This window comes from Myripristis murdjan, chromosome 24, assembly GCF_902150065.1.
Source record: "Myripristis murdjan chromosome 24, fMyrMur1.1, whole genome shotgun sequence".
NCBI classification, from domain to species: Eukaryota; Metazoa; Chordata; class Actinopteri; order Holocentriformes; family Holocentridae; genus Myripristis; species Myripristis murdjan.
The window spans coordinates 1,083,340-1,104,349 of NC_044003.1; the positions used below are offsets into that span (position 1 = coordinate 1,083,340).

Consider the following 21,010-nt stretch of genomic DNA (forward strand, 5'->3'; position numbering starts at 1 on the left):
ATTATACTATTTTATTTCTGTTTGTATAGTAGAAAGTAATTTTTTTAAAAAAAGTTCTTCTCCTTGTTGTGTACTGTTATCCCGGCATTTCCGCTGATCAGTAGAGCTAGCCTCTCTTTCCACCCTTTTGATTCAAATGTCTAGTCCCTAAGCTGATTTAACACATAAGACTCACATTCCATTCATGCATCCCATTCATACATTGCTAGCACACACAGTTTCTGGCCAGAGACGCCATCCTTAAAGGCCACTTAGCGACTGACCCTAGTTTGCCATCCCAGAGGTCCTTTAGCAAACTTTTAGTTAAATTCTCTGTAGAGCCATAACTTTCCTTGTTCCCTAAAGCAGAAAAAGCTCTCTTATCCTCAAAGAGACCTCTTATGATTCACTTCCTCTGCTACAAAAGAGCGGTAAACAACAACAACCACAACTCTACATACCTGAGAGGAATATGTCGGCACCAATCAGATTAATTCTTCAAAAAACACAATACATCAGATTGAACTTTTATTAACTTCTAGGTTCTCCTTAGGCTGAGGTATACAGTTTCTCACTTGTGGGCGGATACACTCAGTCTCCTGGATTCAACTGTCATGTGCAGATTACAGGCAAGATGAGTGATGGTCCCCTTTAACCCATTTAGTTCTTCAATAACTCCGAATGAACTCAAATCTGAAACAGTGAAGTGGTTTATTATATCATTTTAATAAGGTATAAGCCTACATCATTGGGTGGTTATTACATTATTAGCTGGGTTAAAAAAAATACAAAAAATGTTAAATGTGGAGCCAATAATGTAATAATGTACTGATGTCACTTTTTATATACAGTGTTTCTCCACACAGGAGGCGACTCTCCCTCCTCAAATGTCACACATAGACACTGTGGAGCCATATACCCAAACCCTAAACCCCGGGTACAGAGGCTCAGTGAAGGTGCTGTTGAAGGTGTGGAGGTGGATCAGTGTGTCAGAGGAGACGCTGTAGAAGGACAGAGAGCCAGCAGGCCAGTCCAGATACACTGCCACTCTGTTAGAGGAGGAGGGGACATGGATGGCTGTCTCTCTGTTATTGTGTCTGGCAAAGAAACCACCATCATGACAGGTCAGAATCCAAGACTTTTCATTCCTGCCAAACCCACAGTCATCGCTGTTTCCTTTCCTGCTGATTCCTCTGTAAGTCGCTGCTATGTAAACCCTTCGTTTCCGCTCAACCTCCCAGTAGCAGCGACCAGTAAGACCATCTCTACACAGGATCTGTTCCCAGCGGTCAAACCTCTCTGGGTGATCAGGATATGGCTGCTCCTCTCTCACTGCTGTCGCCTTCCTGCTGTCCTCAGACAGGATGAGGCTCCTGTTTGCTGTGTTTATGTCCAGTTTGAGTTCACAGGAATCTGATGGAGAGAACAAGACACAACAGACCTGCTGTGGTTATTATCTGCTGATTTATTAACAGTTTGATTATTGATTTGTTAACACTTTGATGATGACACGTTGTGTCAGCCGTCCTCTTCACTCACAGCAGAAAAGAAAGTGTGGTGAGAATGCAGCCAGCCTACAGGAGATTTTCTGCCTTTTAGCCACCCCTTCTCAGGTGTGGACAGTTAATTCAGTTTATCCCATGCACCACTCCAATGAATAATGAATAATAAAGAGATAAAAAAAATTGAGATGTAATTATTTTTCTCTTTTCTCATATTTTTTTAGTTTTATTCACTTGGTATAACCTTTGTTCACAAAATGCTTTATGTATAATTTCAATTGCCTGAAATTAATGTTCTTCAATTCAATTATCAGTTCAAAATTATAGCAAAGAACTGTGATTGGCTGTCAGGTTTGTTTAATTTAGTGGAGAGAGGAAGCTATAAAAGAGGGAAAACAACAGCTGCTCCAGTGCTGTATTGTTTTGTTTTGTTATTCTTGCATTATTAATTAAAGGTTTTTTCATTAGTACATTTCTCCAAACTGACCTTTATGTTGTCAAACCATGAGCACAGGTGGTGAAATTTTAATTCCAAAATATCAATTTGGCTGGCATTGCATTTTGTTCCTATTCATGTACAAATGACTTTTGCAAAGTTTTGTGGAAATCCATTGAGATTTAGGGGTACCAGCTAACACGCGAACTTCTGTGAAATGTCAAAAAATGTGCATTTTTTAGTCTATTTGCCAAATGGTTGACCCAGAAAGGTTAAATAAGGTGAACTTTTATACAGAAACATGTTCTATAGGGTAACTCAAGCAAAATTAGTTTGTTTGCCCTTTGGATAACTTTGGGGATTTCTTAGAATTCACCTTTCAAGATTCTTCATTTACGACAGCTTATAGACAAATGAATGGAGGGCAATAGGACAACTTCGCGTGGCCTGTGGACCTGCCTTGTGGGTTGGATCCACACCAACATTTTAGGGTTTCTAGGTTGGCCAATGCTTCACACTTGTATCAAGTTTGTTCAAAATCTGTTTTATAGGTTGTGTAATTCTGGTCCAAACAATGACTGGAGATCAAGGACCGACATGTCAGATCCAAGCCAAAATTTTATGGGTGCTAAGTTGGATGATGCTTCACCTTTTTCTTTATGTTTGTGCAGCAGAGATGGACGTCAGACACAAATATAAAGTTTAACTGACTTTACTGTTACACACAAGGGGCAATAGTGAGACACTTAAAAGAACAAACCCTAGTGGAAACTCACACAACCTAATGATAAGAACTGACAAAACGTAAATGCTCAGTCTGTGCCAGAGTCCGCCCCACTGAGCAACATCACCAGGGAGAGAGAGGGAATGGAAATGGAACCTTGAACCTAGCTGGTGCATCCCACCCGAAATGTCTCCAGCTAGTCTGGCTGGGACCAGTTGGTTAGGGTTGCCAACTGTCCCTTGAAATACGGAATCGTCCCATATTTGGCAACCAAAACACACGTCCCGTATTGAACCAATAAGGGATGTACTTTGTCCCTTATTTTTGAGAGTCTGCCCCCTCTCCCGCTGTTTGACCAATGAGCGGAGCTCATTCACAGACGTCAGTGAGTGTGCACTCCGTTCATTGGTGAAAGCGCTGTCACTCAGAGTTGCTAAGCTACAAAGTGCCTGCCCATAGCAACAGCAGCAGGTACCCGGGAGCCAAATTGAAAATATTTTAACTTGGGCGCAGCACCCAGTGACAACACCTCGGTGCATCCAATAGGAGGGAATAATAATTAATAATAATTAATAATGTGTGAAAGCCCCTTAAACGAATAATGAATAATTGCAGTGTTACAGTCAGTGCATTATCACTGTTAACATTTTGTGATTGAAGCCTGTTTATTTTGTAATTTTCCAAAGAAGTGTGATATGGCCTCATATCAGTATTAACCTCTGAGCAAACTAGGACAGACTTTTTTTTTCTTTTCTGCGTGAAAGTTGGCAACCCTACAGTTGGTGAGGACAGCATCTTAGCTGATCCTGGGGTTTGTTGTGTTGTACAGTGCCTGAGAATGAAAAGGATACAAGGACAAGGATAGGGTTTACAATCATATCGTAGCATACCTAATATCACTCAATTATGATGTACCATGCATGCATAAGCCTCAAATATAAGCTCTACATCGTCTAACTTCATCATTACAATGAGAACTTACAATAACATCACTACCAGAGTGACTAGCTGCACTCAAATAAACCTTTCTTTAAAATGTTAATTGAACAGCTACAATGCTACACTCAATAAAGATGAGACATCAATACTCTGAATAGGATATTGCCTACTCCAAAATACTGTTGATGAGACATAACCCTATGTTAGCTAAGCTTAATAGCTTAGCTAATATAGCTAGCTAACTGTGGCTAGCAAGTTAACCTTAGATGTAATGAGCACCAAATACCTCTAAATATGACTACATTTCACTCAAAGTATTTCAATATACAAAGAAACAACTGCAGATATGGTAATTACATGTAATAAGTGTATACATACCCAACACAAAAATATAAATATCTCCTCAGTTTTCTTGAGGTGCAGTCTTTTTTTTTTTTTTTTTTACGTCAGAGCTCTATGGTGATCGGTTAGCACTGTTGCCCCTTTATCCACAGAAACACATGTGAGCTGGCACCCCTAAACCTTCATGTATTGGAAAAATATTTGCATGTGTTGTTAAAACATATATTGGAACACTTTTAGCACCCAGCCATATCAAAATTCAAAAATTTTATTTTTTGATGCACCCTAACGAGCATCCTATTCATCCTGCACTGTTTGCATGGTTAGAGAGGAAGACCATTGAGGAGTTCATTCCTAATCCTCATCTCAAAAATGGCTGGACTCTGAACTTCTTTAGTAAAGAGAGGGAGTTTATTCCACTCCACAGCACCGCTGTATCTGAAAGAGAGTGCTCCAACCTTTGTCCTGTGCATGTAGAGGGATACATTACCTAGGCTACCTCTAGTGTTGTGTCCATGGTCAAGTCTCGTAAAGTAATTAAAATATTTGGGGGCTCTGTTGTTGAGGATTTTGTGGGCCATGGTAAGCTGCAGCTGCTTCGCCCTGTCTTCCACTGGTAACCAGTGGAGGTGAATAAACTGAGCCTTCCCTATATGACTTCTGTGATTAAGGCCAAGGACTACTCTAATTAGTTTGTTCTGTGCTATCTGCATTTTTTGTTTCAGGGCTTTAGTAAGGTTCCAATACCAGGAGGTGATGGCATAATCAAAGTGGCACTGGACTAAACAGGAGGCTAAGATCTTTAGGCATTCTTTGTTTAGCAGTGCTGCCTTCCTGGCCAGGAACCTAATTCTAGCGTTTACCTTACTGAGGACATTAAGGGCCATGGGGGCACCACTCAAGGTCCCGTCTAGGATGCAGTCTAAGTATTTAACTGAAGGCTGAGATGTAATTGTTATGCCTCCAGTGGTAATAATAAGTTTGTCCTCCCTGCTCAATCTAATCCTTGAGCCTAGTAATAGTGCCTCAGTCTTACCTAAATGTAGCGACAATCTGTTTTCTGACAGCCAAGTCTTCACTCTGTCTAGGTTTTCAGCTAATTTGTCCTGGATAACCTCCTTATCTTCATGTGATACAAGGATGGCAAAGTCGTCGGTGTATAAAAATAAGGAGTTAGAGCAGGCGGCCTTCATGTCATTGATACACTATATTACCAAAAGTATTCGCTCACCCATTCAAATGATCAGAATCAGGTGTCCTAATCACTTGGCCTGGCCACAGGTGTATAAAATCAAGCACTCAGGCATGCAGACTGTGAAACAAGACATTTGTGAAAGAATGGGCCGCTCTCAGGAGCTCAGTGAATTCCAGCGTGGAACTGTCATAGGATGCCACCTGTGCAACAAATCCAGTCGTGAAATTTCCTCGCTCCTAAATATTCCACAGTCAACTGTCAGCTCTATTATAACAAAATGGAAGCGTTTGGGAACAACAGCAACTCAGCCACGAAGTGGTAGGCCACGTAAAGTGACGGAGAGGGGTCAGCGAATGCTGAAGCGCATAGTGCAAAGAGGTCGCCGACTTTCTGCACAGTCAATTGCTACAGAGCTACAAACTTCATGTGACCTTCAGATTAGCCCAAGTACAGTACGCAGAGAGCTTCATGGAATGGGTTTCCATGGCCGAGCAGCTGCAGCCAAGCCACACATCACCAAGTGCAATGCAAAGCGTCGGATGCAATGGTGTAAAGCACGCCGCCACTGGCCTCTAGAGCAGTGGAGACGCATTCTCTGGAGTGATGAATCACGCTTTTCCATCTGGCAATCTGATGGACGAGTCTGGGTTTGGAGGTTGCCAGGAGAACGGTACATTTCAGACTGCATTGTGCCGACTGTGAAATTTGGTGGAGGAGGAATTATGGTGTGGGGTTGTTTTTCAGGAGCTGGGCTTGGCCCCTTAGTTCCAGTGAAAGGAACTTTGAATGCTTCAGGATACCAAAACATTTTGGACAATTCCATGCTCCCAACCTTGTGGGAACAGTTTGGAGCGGGCCCCTTCCTCTTCCAACATGACTGTGCACCAGTGCACAGAGCAAGGTCCATAAAGACATGGATGACAGAGTCTGGTGTGGATGAACTTGACTGGCCTGCACAGAGTCCTGACCTGAACCCGATAGAACACCTTTGGGATGAATTAGAGCGGAGACTGAGAGCCAGGCCTTCTCGACCAACATCAGTGTGTGACCTCACCAATGCGCTTTTGGAAGAATGATCAAAAATTCCTATAAACACTCTCCTCAACCTTGTGGACAGTCTTCCCAGAAGAGTTGAAGCTGTAATAGCTGCAAAAGGTGGACCGACATCATATTGAACTCTATGGGTTAGGAATGGGATGGCACTTCAGTTCATAGTATGAGTAAAGGCAGGTGAGCGAATACTTTTGGTAATATAGTGTATATAATAAAAAGAGCAGAGGCCCCAGCACACTGCCCTGAGGAACGCCGCAGGATATGGGCATGGCCTGAGACAGGACTCCGCCTACATCAACTCGCTGGTCTCTCCCAGTCAGATATGACCTCATCCACCTGATCGCTAAACCATCTAGTCCAAAGGCCTTCATCTTTGACAGCAAAACATTGTGGTCGACAGTGTCAGAAGCTTTTTGGAGATCTAACAAAACAAGGCCGCACATTTTTCCTTGGTCGATCTCCATCTTAATGAAATCTGTAATATACAGAAGACACATGTCGGTTGAACAAGACTTCCTAAAACCTGACTGCATATCATAAAATAAATTGCTGCTGCATATGTAATCGTAAAGTTGATCGTGTACTACTCTTTCAAAGACCTTGGAGATCACGCTTAGAATGGAGACAGGTCTGTAGTTGCTCGGGTCCATTTAACATCCCTTTTTATGGCCTTACTTTTGCATGTTTGAAGTCTGTGGGCACTTTTCCTATCTCAAGGGAGAGGTTAATTATGTGAGTGATGTGTGGGGCAATAACGACAGAGGCATTGCTAAGAAACCTCGCACCTATGCCATCTAACCCAGTAGCCTTGGTTGTGTTAAGCTCACTTAGCATCTTCTCTACATACTCAACTGTGACCTTCTTACGTGAAAAAGCTCCTTCCTTAGCGCCCAGGTTCCTGTAATATTCGGTGACAAATTCCTCTCCATACTCCCCTGTTCTATCAGGTAGTTTAGACACTAAGTCGCTGGCTATGAAAGTGAAAAAGGTGTTAAAAACCAGTCCAACTTTGATTTTATCAAACTCTATACCCTTTTCAGTTTGGAGCCCTATATTTGCCTCCTTGGCCTTGGATTTACCACCGCAGCCCAGGTCTTTTAGTGTTTTCCATAGTTTCGAGGGATTATTGCTGTTCTCCTTAATTAATTCAGAGTAGTATTTCTGCTTGCTTTTCCTGATCATTTCCTGCGCCTTGTTCCTACACTTTTTAAAATGCTCATAGTCTTCTGGGTTCTGGGATTTTCTGAATTTAACCAGTGCTGAATCTCTTTCCTTAATCATTTCCCTAATAGGATGGTCAAACCAGGGATGGCTACTCTGTTTAATTCTAGTTTGTTTATGGGGGGCAACTGTGTCTACAACCTTAAGGAATAAACCTTTAAAACAGTCCCAAGCCACATCCACGTCACATGCATTTGTTACCTTAGACCAGTCCAAATTTTTCAACATAGCCCTAAAGGCATCTGCAGAGTAATTCTTAAGTGATCTAACACGAATGGCTTTGTGAGCAAAAAAAAAGACACTTTCGGTCTTTTCCTGGTACAGTGGATGAGGTAGTAATCGCTAATTCCATATTGTATAACCCCACTCTGTGCAATGTTTGGCTCATCAGAGACCAAGATCAAATCAATGGTAGTTTGGAACTTAAGGCATACACAGGTAGGTTCTTTAATTATTTGCACCAGTTTCTCCTTATCAAGATATTTATTTCAGACAGTCCAGAGGATTGATGGCTTTACTGTTTTTAGAATTTGTGTGATGATGATGATAATTACAATAATAATAATAATAATAATAATAATAATAATAACTATTAGACAATTTGTTAAAGGTTTTATTAGTTTTCCATAAATATAGAAGCTTGGATCAAATTATGCAAAAGATTTCTTTGTTTTATTGTGTTAAACAATGAAAATGTACAGATGGTTCAATAAAATGATCAAGGCCTCAGGTGAGTGTGTTCACTGTATCAACATTTGGGAAAATGTGTAAATATTAAAAGAATGAAGATTGTGTTTGTCGTTGAGCATCAAATGTGATTTTGTTTGGATCAACAGGCAAAAGCAGCTGAGAAAAACAGCAGAAACTGCAGCTGCAGCATCTAAACAGCTGAATGTTTGCTGCTTTGTGTTCAGGAGTCAAATTAAATCCACACTTACATTTCCTCAGACCTGGTTTCAACCACTGCTCTCCACCATGGTCCACCCTGGAGGAAGAAACAGAGTCAGAGCAGCAGATTCTCTTTGATGATGGAAACATGGGCAGGAAATAACCTTCCCAATGAAGGATTTAGCAGACCACATCACTCATATCCACCATTCAACATGAAACAATAGTCCTCAGCCCTCTGTAAGACATTGTGTCTGTCTCCATACCTGAGAGCCTCCAGTCTCCAGGTTGGATCCTCCAGTCCAGCAGAGAGCAGCTTCACTCCTGAATCTCCTGGATGATTGTAGCTCAGGTCCAGCTCTCTCAGGTGGGAGGGGTTGGAGCTCAGAGCTGAGGCCAGATAAGCACAGCCTTCCTGTGTGAGCAGACAGCCTGACAGCCTGCACACCATCACAAACACAATCAGTCCACCACATCATCTGCTTTGTGTTTTCACAAAAACCTACACAAATTAGGAATCTGATCAGTGACATGAAGCTGCATGTAAAGTGAGATTTAAACATTTAAAAAATATGTAATATTTTCCTTGGTGGTCCAAAAGATCATAACTCAGCGGTGGGGGTTCAACTGTTGTTGATCAATAGCACTGGCTGCTGAGATTTCAGCTCTGAAAATAGCCAATCTGATTTAGCGCTTCATTTTGTTTTGGAGAATTAGAGCAGACACCTTAGGGAAGATTTCCCTGCTTTCACCCAAACTAGGACATTTTTATTTTATTGGCAACATGAATGTTGTCACCAAGTTTCATGGTGATCCACCACAAAGCTTTGGAGATTTGCTGCTCTGGACCTAACTGCCGAGCGACCAACACGGTGACGTACAGGCATCTGTTTCACAGCAGGGCAAGAAGGGATGAAGATAAAAACACTGAACAGATGATCCTGATATGGATCTTACATGGTTACACGTTGCAGATTCAGGATCACTGAGCTGAGACAAACTGCTTTGAGTGAATGGACCTTAGTGTGAAATGTGATGAATCAGTCAATCACTGTAAATGGACATTACCTGAGAACCTCCAGTCTGCAGTGTGGACTCTCCAGTCCAGCAGAGAGCAGCTTCACTCCTGAATCCTGCAGCTGGTTGTCACTCAGGTCCAGCTCTCTCAGACTAGAGGACTGCGAGCTGAGAACTGAGGCCAGAGCTGCACAGCTTCTCTCTGACAGATTACACACACTCAGCCTGAAGAGGAAGTAAGGATGAACCCATTATTTACCTACTTATTCTTTTGTATACAAAACACCAGGTTATGTCTTAAATATGTCCAGTTATCTATGAACCTACACAGATTTCTTGGAGGCTTTGACCAGTGGCAGCAGCCCCAGAAGAGCCTCCTCTGAAGCAGAGTATTTCTTCAGGTCAAACACCTCCAGATCTTCTTCTGATGACAGTAAGATGAAGACCAGAGCTGACCACTGAGCAGGGGACAGTTTGTCTGTGGAGAGACGTCCTGAACTCAGGTACTGTTGGATCTCCTCCAATAGAGAATGGTCATTCAGCTCATTCAGACAGTGGAACAGGTTGATGCTTCTCTCTGGAGAGGGACTGTCCCTGATCTTCTCCTTGATGAACTGGACTGTTTCCTGATTGGTCTGTGAGCTACTTCCTGTCTGTGTCAGCAGGCCTCGTAGGAGAGTCTGATTGGTCTGCAGTGAAAGACCCAGGAGGAAGCGCAGGAACAAGTCCAGGTGTCCATTTGGACTCTGTAATGCCTTGCCCACAGCACTCTGGTAGAGGTGTTTTAGTTGGGAGGCTGATTGTTCTTCTGACAGCAGATTGACTCCAGAGTTGATGAATGTCACAAAGACATGAACAGCAGCCAGAAACTCCTGAACGCTCAGATGGACGAAGCAGAAAACCTTGTCCTGGTACAGCCCACGCTCCTCTTTAAAGATCTGTGTGAACACTCCTGAGTACACTGAGGCTGCTCTGATATCAATGCCACACTCTGCCAGGTCTGCTTCATAGAAGATCAGGTTGCCTTTCTCCAGCTCCTCAAAAGCCAGTTTTCCCAGAGACAGGATCATCTCCCTGGTCTCTGGAGTCCAGTGTGGATCTGTCTCAGCTCTCCCATGATACTTGATGTTCTGCACTTTGGATTGAACCACCAGGAAGTGGATGTACATCTCAGTCAGGGTCTTGGGCAGGTCTCCTCCCTCACTGGTTTTCGACACATCCTCAAGAACTGTAGCAGTGATCCAGCAGAAGACTGGGATGTGGCACATGATGTGGAGGCTTTGTGAAGTCTTGATGTGGGAGATGATTCTGCCGACCTGCTCCTCATCTCTGAATCTCTTCCTGAAGTATTCCTCCTTCTGCGGGTCAGTGAAGCCTCTCACCTCCGTCACCATGCCAACACACTCAGGAGGGATCTGATTGGCCGCTGCGGGTCGTGCGGTTATCCAGAGGTGAGCAGAGGGAAGCAGGTTCCCCTTGATGAGGTTTGTCAGCAGAACGTCCACTGAGGTGGACTCTGTAACATCAGTCAGGATCTGGTTGTTCTTGAAGTCCAGAGGAAGTCGACACTCATCCAGACCGTCAAAGATCAACACAACCTGGAACTGCTCAAACCTGCTGATTCCTGCTACTTTGGTCTCAGTGAAGAAGTGATGAACAAGTTCCACCAAGCTCAACTTTTTCCCTCTCAGCAGATTCAGCTCTCTGAAAGTCAATGGAAATGTGAAGTGGACATGCTGGTTGGCTTTGTGTTCAGCCCAGTCCAGAGTGAACTTCTGTGTTAAGACTGTTTTCCCAATGCCAGCCACTCCCTTTGTCATCACTGCTCTGATTGGTTGATCTCTTCCAGGTAAAGGTTTAAAGATGTCTTCACATTTGATTGGTGTTTCTGGTCTGGCTGGTTTCCTGGATGCTGTTTCAATCTGTCTGACCTCATGTTCCTCATTGAGCTCTCCACTCTCTCCCTCTGTGATGTACAGCTCTGTGTAGATCTGATTCAGAGGTGTTGGATTTCCTGCTTTAGCAATCCCCTCAAACACACACTCACACTTCTTCTTCAGATTAGATCTGAGTTCACGTTGGCACCCTGCAAGGGTTTCTGAGTGAACAAACAACAAATAACATCAACACATGGATGATACATTAAATGTGAGATGTGAATATTTCCTGTGTCTATTGCCTCATTCTTTAAAAGATTTTTTTGCCATTTCTACTTTATTTGATGGTCACAGTAGGGAGATAAAGGACATGCAGGGGAGATGACATGCAGCAAAGGGCCTGGGCTTGGATTCGAACACAGGATGCTGTGAACAGGACAAGTAGGCCTGTCCATCTTGATTGGTCAAAGTGTTGCCTTGACAACATTCATGTAAACATGAGCTGTCAGAGGATGACAACACAAAGCAGAAGCGCCAACCAACAGACTGCAGGAACAAACAAAGAGCTGCATGTCCTGATCAGGATTTTAGAAGAAAAAGGTTGACAGTTTTATAAACAACACAGCGCCGCCTCAGCTGGAGAGCCACCTCCACAGTGGCAGAACTACAACAGACAATCGTTGTGTTATTTTGAAACCAGCTGACTGAAAAGAGCTCAAAATGAAACTGAAACCAACCAGACTTGGTGGATGCATTTGACTTGCATGGAATCTGAACTGTCACTTTAAAGGAGTTGAAAGCCTCTTACTGCTCTGCAGACGCTCAGCCAGCTCCTCCTGCTTCATTCTCCTCAGGAAGTGCAGTGTGATCTGCAGAAAAGCCTCTCTGCTGCTCCACCTCTGCTCTTCCTCCTCACCGTCCAACACTTCCTCATCCTCCCTCTGCCTCTCTAGGCATTCTGGGTAATTTGGACTCAGAGACCTCTGGAGGTTTTTCAGCTCCTTCTTCACAAAGGTGACCATGTTCTCCTCCAGCAGCTGCAACAGAAAAATAAAAGAATTAGACTTCCACATTAAAATCTGGACACAAAACACCAAATAAAATCCAGGTCAGTGAGGCTGAAAGATGTAAAGAGAGCAGCACGGAGACGATTCTGAGCAGAATGGTTGTTTTTCAGTTGATATGTTGTTGTACATTTACACACCATAAATATGGAGGCCAGGTCTGTTTGATGCTGCTGGGCAGACTGAGCACTGGGAACCTCTGAGCTCTGCTGGTGGACTCTGTGGAGGACACATTTTATTTTATTTTATTCTGGACTTCATTGCTGCTTTACAGTAGGCATTTAATGTCACCATTTACCAGAACAAAAATACTATTCAACCTGTGAATTTATATCCTTTGAACTGTATATCTGTAATACGTTTAATCATGTGGTGACATAAAAATATAGACTGTTACTCATTATTTTGCTATATCTGTTTCAGAACCACATGCTTTTTCACTATGAGACACACACACACACACACACACACACACACACACACTATATTTTAAATGTTCTGAAAGAGGAAATTCAGTCAACAGAGTCTAAAGTGTGGAACCAATTCACCAAGGAATCTGATAACAGAAAAAAACATCTGTTTTATCATCAGTTTGATATAATTACCCATGATCCACAGAGTGCTCGCTGTGTTTGAAGACAAAAGGACGATACATAGAACCCTCGCTCTTCATGGACACACAGCTGGGCTCAGGTCCAGGTTCAGGTTCAGGTTGAGGTTTAGGTTCAGGTTCAGGTTCAGGTCTTCAACACAACACACACAGAGCTTTTCCTATGAATAATGCTTCTGTGCTGATTTGCCTGCTGAGCTCTGAGATGGAGAACAGTCATGGACAGTCAGAGATCCTCGTCTTACCTCTGAGCTTTGGTCTGGCTGTCTTGTTCTCCAGACAGAGTGGTTCTAGAGGCGGGGAACCTCCTCTCTCTCTTCCCAGCCGGTTCCATAGCAGAGCCAACACCTTGACACAAACACAGCGGCTGATTGATGACAACAAGCTTTCCATGACAGGATGTGTGCTGTCTTCCTGTCAGCACCATGTCACATATACAGAGTGGACGTAACACTCAGAGCAGCCGCCCTTTACATCAAACCCACTGAGCAGCTTCAGTCAAGTTGATCCAGGCTGTCAGACTGGTTGTTTCCGGCATTTTCGCCGATAAAATGAGTTCAGTTCACAATCTACCTTTAAAAACAACTTAATACCCATTTTAAACATTTCAGACGATGCTGATTTTATCCTCAATGTGAGACATCAATATTGAAAATTAAGACCTGATAAATATTTACACCTGGAAACACAGAAATCAGGTTTGGAAAGCCTTCCCAGCTCCTTGTGGTCCCAGTCTGCTCTCAGTCGTCCAGCTCTGAAACACAATGTAGGAGCCTGTTCATCAAACATCTCTAATGATCCCTGGTCGGCTCTTTACCTGCTGAGTCACATCCACATCAAATCCAAGAGACTGTCAGCTTCACCTGGAGAGGAAACCCAGAGAGAGAAGACGCTGCTGACTCTCCTGAGACAGTCCTGAGTGTGTGTGTGTGTGTGTGTACTTCTGATATTAAGCTAACGTTCCTTCCTCATAACTTCAGTCTCAAAGTCTACAAGTTGATGTTTGTGGACATTGGCCGTGGTTCTTTAGTCTGATTTCAGTATTTGATACCTGATATGAGCAGGGAAAGGCCTCTTGAACAACAAAGTAATAAAGACATACTGTGCTGTACAAAAGTAATAAAGTAATAAATGTAAAACAGCATACCATAATTCAGTCAGTTCTGGAGGAGATGAATCAAAGGTTGGAACTCCAAGCGAGAGGTGAAGACACACATCACTTCTTATTTCCCTGCAGTTTCTTGTAAATACTGGGATCCATATGCGTCCCTCCTCCAGCTCCAGCGATATAATTCCCACTAAATTTCTAAAATCCGTCCTCCTTGGCTTATGTCCCAGCCGGTTAACTATTGTCAGTTACTCTCACATCCAGCTCTATTCCTGACTATTTTAAAATTGCTAGTGTCCAACCACTCCTCAAAAACCCTCTCTTGATCCAGCAGGATTAGAGAATTATAGACTGATTTCAAAACCTTTTATCCAAAATGCTTTAGAAACTCCTCCTGTTGCAGACCAACTCTAGAACCTGTTTGCAGGCCATAATATTTTGGACAAATGTCACTCTGGCTTTCAGCCCCAGTGCAGCACTGAGAGTGCCTTGCTGACATTCTCACTCAGGCTGATGAAGGTGAACTCTCTGTCCTGATTTTACTTGATTTAACCGCTGCCTTTGATACTGTCCACCGTGCCTTTGTGCTTGATAGGTTGGAACATTGGGTTGGCATTTCTGGCACAGCATTAAACTGGATTTGTTCTTACCTGAAAAATAGATATTTTAATGTTTGTATCAATGCTCCATGTTACTAGGCTAAGTACATTATAGATTATTGTAACTCCCTCTATTCATGCATCAGTCAATCTGCTTTAATTCCTTTATAGTTGCTTCAGATTATTAACTAGAACGAGCCATAGGTCCCCTTAGAGTAAACTGTAAGATTATAATGATTGCATATAAAGCTCTACATGACCTAGCCAGTGACATCTCCGATCTCCTTTTCTCATCCAATCTCCTGAAATTTCAGCCTTTTATTCATTCCCCGCTCCAAATGCTGAGCCAAGGATGTCCTGTGCAGTTTTAGCCTCAGCTCTTTGAAATAATTTTAATCAACCAACTCATTTTCCTGCATCGCAGGACTGTTTCAAGCAACCTCTTAAAACTTGCTTTTATAGGCCTTTCTGTAGATCTCTATCAAGGGTGTTTGAATTGACTTTGGATCTATATGTCTTCTCTGTCTGTGCTCTTTTTTATGTATGTTTTTTAATGTGTTTGTTTTTCCATGCATTTGTTTTTATTTTCCTCATGTTGAATGACTGTAACTGTGTGTAATTAAAATGACACTATACTCTCAGTTTTTCTCATGAATTTGTGAGTTACTCTTATATAGAGTTTTTTCTTGGAATATCATCTCTCCTTCCCCTGCTCCATATTTTTTTCTCTCCCAGCAGTGGCTCTAATACTAATACACCATCTATCTATCTATCTATCTATACATAGATATAGATATATAGAGATGTATATATAGATATAGATATGTTGAATTGTTTTAAACATTTGTCTTCATATTTTTTTTAAAAAAAAATGTTAATAGTTGTTGCATAGATTTGATAATTTAATCTTTTAATCTTTTTAATCTCATCCTGTGGAAATCTGACAGAAGATGTTCTGCAAGAAGAAAAGTAAGTATGTCAGTATAAACTCTGGCATAAACAGTATAACCACATACTGGTTTTGTCAGAGTTTCAGAGTGGAACAGAGACTGAATCCAGTGGTTGTTATCTGCAGCCAGAGGAGCGTTGTTCTTCCCTGATCATCCACTAGATGGCAGCCTTGTACCCAATAACTCCCTGCTCATGTGTCCCTGTTTTCCTCAATTTGAGGTCCAAATCTGAAGACGCAGTTGAGGGTGTACAAATTACATTTACATACAAAACTGCTACCTAAAATGCATCATTTCCACAGCTTTAAATGCTGTGCATCTAAAACAGGCAAGTGTCAAATATGTGCAACATGTATCTAAAAGTTTAGTATTAATATCATACAGTATGATATATACAGTATGGGAAATGTTTTTACATCTCATAGGCAATGTAACATGATATCATAATCACAATAGTATACAATATAGCCTTTAATTTGTATTCACCTCAAAAAAGTGGAGGCACCAAATGATTTTCTATAAATAACCTGTAAGCAGTGTTTTAAAAGGTGATATATTGTGTGTCAGAGACCTGCAAGTGGGTCGGTCCTCAGACTTTAGACTTTATTCATCTGGTCAGAAAATACCGCTGCGCATTGTAAACAAGGAGACATGAAGAAATCATAAAGAGAATCCCAAACCCTGTCTCTAATTTGTAGCTAGACTTTCATTAAAGAAGACAATGTTTCAGTAACACAGCAATATTACCAATATTAACGTAATACACCATCAGATCAATGTCAAACTGCATTAAATTAAAACAAATACATAGAATAATAACATACAGTACCAAATGTAAAATCTACATCTAAGAATATCTGTCATGATCAAACATTTTTAGGAGCAAACCCTCAAAGAACTGAACCTCTAAAGACATGAAATGTAAGTTTAAGGTATCAAACAAAACAAAAAGGAATTGTGATGAAGTATGGGTGTCACTGGTCCAATAATTCAGTTCATGTGGGAACAGAGGTTTTAAGGTGTTTATCCAGTACGCTTCACCTCTTTTTAGAGGCAGTTCATGATTTTGGCCTCTAGGTGGCAGGCTAACCTGTTCTATGCCAATGAAACCTAGACTAGAAATATGACTGGAGTCACTGAGGTGGACAGCGACTGGATCTTCCTGTCATTCCTACAGACGCTACTTTTGTGTTCACTGCTTCACTGTTTGAACTTTGTAGATGTTTCAGCGACATGTACCAGGCCACAAGGAGCAGCAGAAAACAGAATAAAAATCAATACATGATCAAATAAAAGATTCTATTTTAGAATCTTTTATTTGATTCCAGATTTTATAACAAATGTTTTCCATAAGGCTGAACAAAGTCTCTGCCACCCAGCGCCGGGCTCGAGTGTGGACACCTGACCTGAGGCCGACGGGACCTATTGGAGCGCGTTGGGTCAGGCTGGGTTTGGACAAAAATTTAGAAATTATGTTCGGGTTCAGGTCAGGTTCGGTCATGTCTGTGCTGTTTTAGTGAAACTCGAGTGTAAAATAAAAACTTCCTGTGTAGTGCTGGAGTTTACCTGACGACACTGAAGGCAACCTGTAGGCTGTTTAAGGCTTTGAATGTAGCCTAGCTATGGAGGACGAGCAAAGCATCTCAGGCTCAGGATCTGCACTCTATACTGGGCATCAGGGACTGCCCCATGGAAATTGTTCTAAAAATTATACTTGTGAGTATGCATCTATTTTACATGTACGTATTCTATTCTAATGATATTTTGCAGATTTACTTCATTATACATATAGTCTATGCACAAGGATCAAATGGCGAAAGGTCCATAGGTATTCTATTGATATATTTTAGTATATTTTTTTTATTTTTTAAAACTCTCATAGAGTATGCAAAGGTTTTCCTTTATCTTATATTTTTTATTGATCCATGTTTTTTTTTTTTTATTATTTTAGTACTTGTTAGGGCCCGAGCACTGTCCCAGTGAGAAGCCCTATTGTATTTGTAAGGTTTCTTTTTTTTTTTTTTTTTATTATTATTATTACGCCACTTTGATGCTTAATTTGACCCCCTAAACATGCTCAAAAACTCACCAAATTCGACACGCACACCAGGTCTGGCGAAAAATTCGATAAAATCAAAAATCGAACCCCCCAGGTGCAAAAATGGGCTCGGTAGTGCCACCTAGGGACGCAAAGGCAGCCCCTGCGGCCCACAGGAATGTGATAGAAAGACCAAACCAGCGCCAAAACGTAGATCTCATCAAGCCCGACATTTTTCGTGCTTGTGCCCCCCACCTAAAACCAACAGGAAGTCCACAATTTGCGTTTGAAAGTCACGTTTTCGCCCCAAATTTTCACTTTGCAGCAAATCTATAAACTCCCTGGGCGTTAATTTGAATGGCTTGAAAATTTAATAAATGACAGAGAACATAGTGCTTAACAAAAGTTCAGAAGGAATTTACATTCCATCGAACCGTTTGGATTTCAGAAGCCCTCAAAGTCAGAGTGTCCACAACCAACGCCTCCACTTTTTCCCATGGACCCTGGTGTGCCTGCTGTGAATTAACAGGCACTTGCCATGAGCATAGGCACTAATTAGGCCCCAGGAGTCCAAAGTAAACGTCTGACAGCTTCCAAACCTATGCAGATGGAAAGAACACTAATTCTCCTACAAAAATAGGAGGTCTTGCTGTGGATTGGAAAAAGTTTATGGCCGCGGTGAAGAGTTGTTTAACAGGTTTGGACTCTGTTTTTTTTTTCTCTGCTCTGCCTGCTCTGCCCTTCCCCCACAGAAGCAGAAAGACCTCTCAAACTCAAACGCAAGCTTAGGGCGACATCTGCTGGATGAGCACCGCTAGTGGCTGGGCCAGAATTTTGTGTGTTTGTGTGTGTGTGTGTGTGTGTGTGTGTGAGTGTGTGTGTGTGTGTGTGTGTGTGTGTGTGTGTGTGTGTGTGTGTGTGTGAGTGTGTGTGCGTGTGAGTGTGAGTGAGTGAGTGGCACCGTGAATGGAGCGTCCCCGACGGGCACGAGGCGGACGCGGGGCACGGGTGCGAGGGCCCGTCCAACGCTGCTTGCAGCTTTAATTATGTTTGATTTTTCTAAAGACATGTATTTCTCTCTGAGTGTTGTTAGGTATATTTTGTGTAGTTCTACTATTGTTGCTGTGCAAAGGCTGGACAAGCTGCTGCTGGAACACAAGAGTTTCCCAAGTTGGGATCAATCAAGTACATCTATGTATCTAAAAGCAGAGACATTGAGGAGTCATGTGACCCAAACCAAAAGCCCGGGTACAGAGGCTCAGTGAAGGTGTTGTTGAAGGTGTGGAGGTGGATCAGTGTGTCAGAGGAGACGCTGTAGAAGGACAGAGAGCCAGCAGGCCAGTCCAGATAAACTACCACTCTCTTTGAGGAGGAGCGGATAGGAATGGCTGTGGCCCGGTTATTGTGCCAGGCGGTGAAACCATCATCATAGCAGGTCAGAGTCCAGGACTTCTCATTCCTGCCAAGAACACAGTCATAACTGTCTCCTCTCCGGCTGATTTCTCTGTAAGTCACTGCTATGGCCACCCATCCTTTCCATTCAAACTGCCAGTAGCAGCGACCAGTCAGACCATCTCTACACAGGATCTGCCACTTGATGAGAAATCTGTCTGAGTGATCAGGATATGGCTGCTCCTCTCTCATCAGTGTTGCCTTCCTGTCGTCATCACACAGGACAAGGTTTCTGTTTGCTGTGTTTGAGTCCAGTTTCAGTTCACAGGAATCTGATGGAGAGAACACAACAGAGCTGCTGTGTTTATTATCTGTTGGTTTGATTATTGATTTGTTAACACTTCAATGATTAATAGTTTGCTAAATCTGTATTTACAGTATCTGTCTTTACACAGACAAATTTTTCTCAATCGGATTATTTCCCATTAAAACGAGACACTCGCGAAGGCGGTCCATTGCCCCTGCTTCTTTTTGCAATCACAACTGAGTCTCTTTCAATTGCACTTAAGGCAACCACATTATTCCATGGAATGGGGAGAGGTGGTGTAGAACAGTGTGTTTATGCAATGTAAATGAATGTATTCCACTGTAATTATATGTGGTCCTATGCCTTGGAAAAACAGATGTATGGCTGTGAAAATGTGAACTTGAATTTGTGAAATGTTTTGGGAACACATCAGGCCAGGCCAGGTGTGTTCGGGTAGCGAGAGAGAGGAAAATCTTGTTTAGAGGACAGAAAGGTGGAGGGAGAAAGGACTGTTGACTGTTCTAACTGTTTTCAAGGTATGGACCTCAGTTTGGAGACAATATTAAAGGAATAAAAGATTGTCTTTGTGATGGAGCATCAAATATGATTTTGTTAGGTTCAACAGGTAAAAGCAGCTGAGAACAAGCAGTAGAAACTGCAGCTGCAGCATCTAAACAGCTGAATGTTTGCTGCTTTGTGTTCAGGAGTCAAACTAAATCCACACTTACACTTCCTCAGACCTGGTTTCAACCACTGCTCTCCACCATGGTCCACCCTGGAGGAAGAAACAGAGTCAGAGCAGCAGATTATCTTTGATGATGGAAACATGGGCAATAAATAACCTTCCCTATAAAGGATTTAGCAGACCACGTCACTCATATCCACCATTCAACATGAAACAATATTCCTCAGCCCTCTATAAGACACTGTGTGTGTCTCTCTCCATACCTGAGAGCCTCCAGTCTCCAGGTTGGATCCTCCAGTCCAGCAGAGAGCAGCTTCACTCCTGAGTCTCCTGGATGATTGTAGCTCAGGTCCAGCTCTCTCAGATGGGAGGGGTTGGAGCTCAGAGCTGAGGCCAGAGAAGCACAGCCTTCCTGTGTGAGCAGACAGCCTGACAGCCTGCACACCATCACAAACACAATCAGTCCACCACATCATCTGCTTTGTGTTTTCACAAAAACCTACACGGGTTAGGAGTCTGATCAGTGACATGAAGCTGCATGTAAATCAGGATTCAAAGGTACAAAATGTAATATTAATGTTTCTAACGTGTGCCAATGATCATAACACAGCAGCAATTGTTCACTAATGTTGTTGTCAGCATAGCAGTCAATCCACTTTCACCAAGGTGGCAGCTGAGATTGGAGAAGTGGGTCCTTGGGAAAAATCCTTGGGAAGGATTTTCCTGCTGTCACCCAAACTGGGACATGTTATTCTATTGGCAACATGAATGTTGTCACCAAGTTTCATGGTAATCCACCACAAAGCTTTGGAGATTTGCTGCTCTGGACCTAACTGCTGAGCGACTGACACAGTGACGTACAGGCCTCTGTTTCACAGCAGGGCAAGAAGGGATGAAGACAAAAACACTGAACAGATGATCCTGATATGGATCTTACATGGTTACACTTTGCAGATTCAGGATCACTGAGCTGAGACAAACTTTAAGTGAATGGACCTTAGTGTGAAAAGTGAAAAATCAGTCAGTCACTGTAAATGGACATGACCTGAGAGTCTTCAGTCTACAGTGTGGACTCTCCAGTCCA

General features: G+C 42.4%; 1 protein-coding gene across 1 annotated transcript; it reads right to left on the reverse strand.

Annotated features, from left to right (window-relative positions):
• Window positions 1-758: 758 nt before the first annotated feature.
• LOC115356456 (neoverrucotoxin subunit alpha-like) lies at window positions 759-19,992 on the reverse strand. The gene is made up of 3 exons (XM_030047630.1): window positions 19,970-19,992; window positions 18,760-19,266; window positions 759-885 (listed from the first exon to the last, which is right to left on the reverse strand). Exons 2-3 carry the CDS (start codon window positions 19,184-19,186, stop codon window positions 863-865), a joined length of 450 nt encoding a protein of 149 aa, XP_029903490.1. The 5' UTR covers window positions 19,187-19,266; window positions 19,970-19,992; the 3' UTR covers window positions 759-862.
• Between the last annotated feature and the right edge of the window lie 1,018 nt (window positions 19,993-21,010).

Coding starts and splice junctions, on each gene's coding strand:
- LOC115356456 (XM_030047630.1), bottom strand. CDS start 19,186: ATGAGAGAGGAGCAGCCATATCCTGATCACTCAGACAGATTTCTCATC. Junction 886..18,759: donor GTTTGGGTCACATGACTCCT/CAATGTCTCTGC, acceptor TATATGGCTCCA/CAGTGTCTATGTGTGACATT.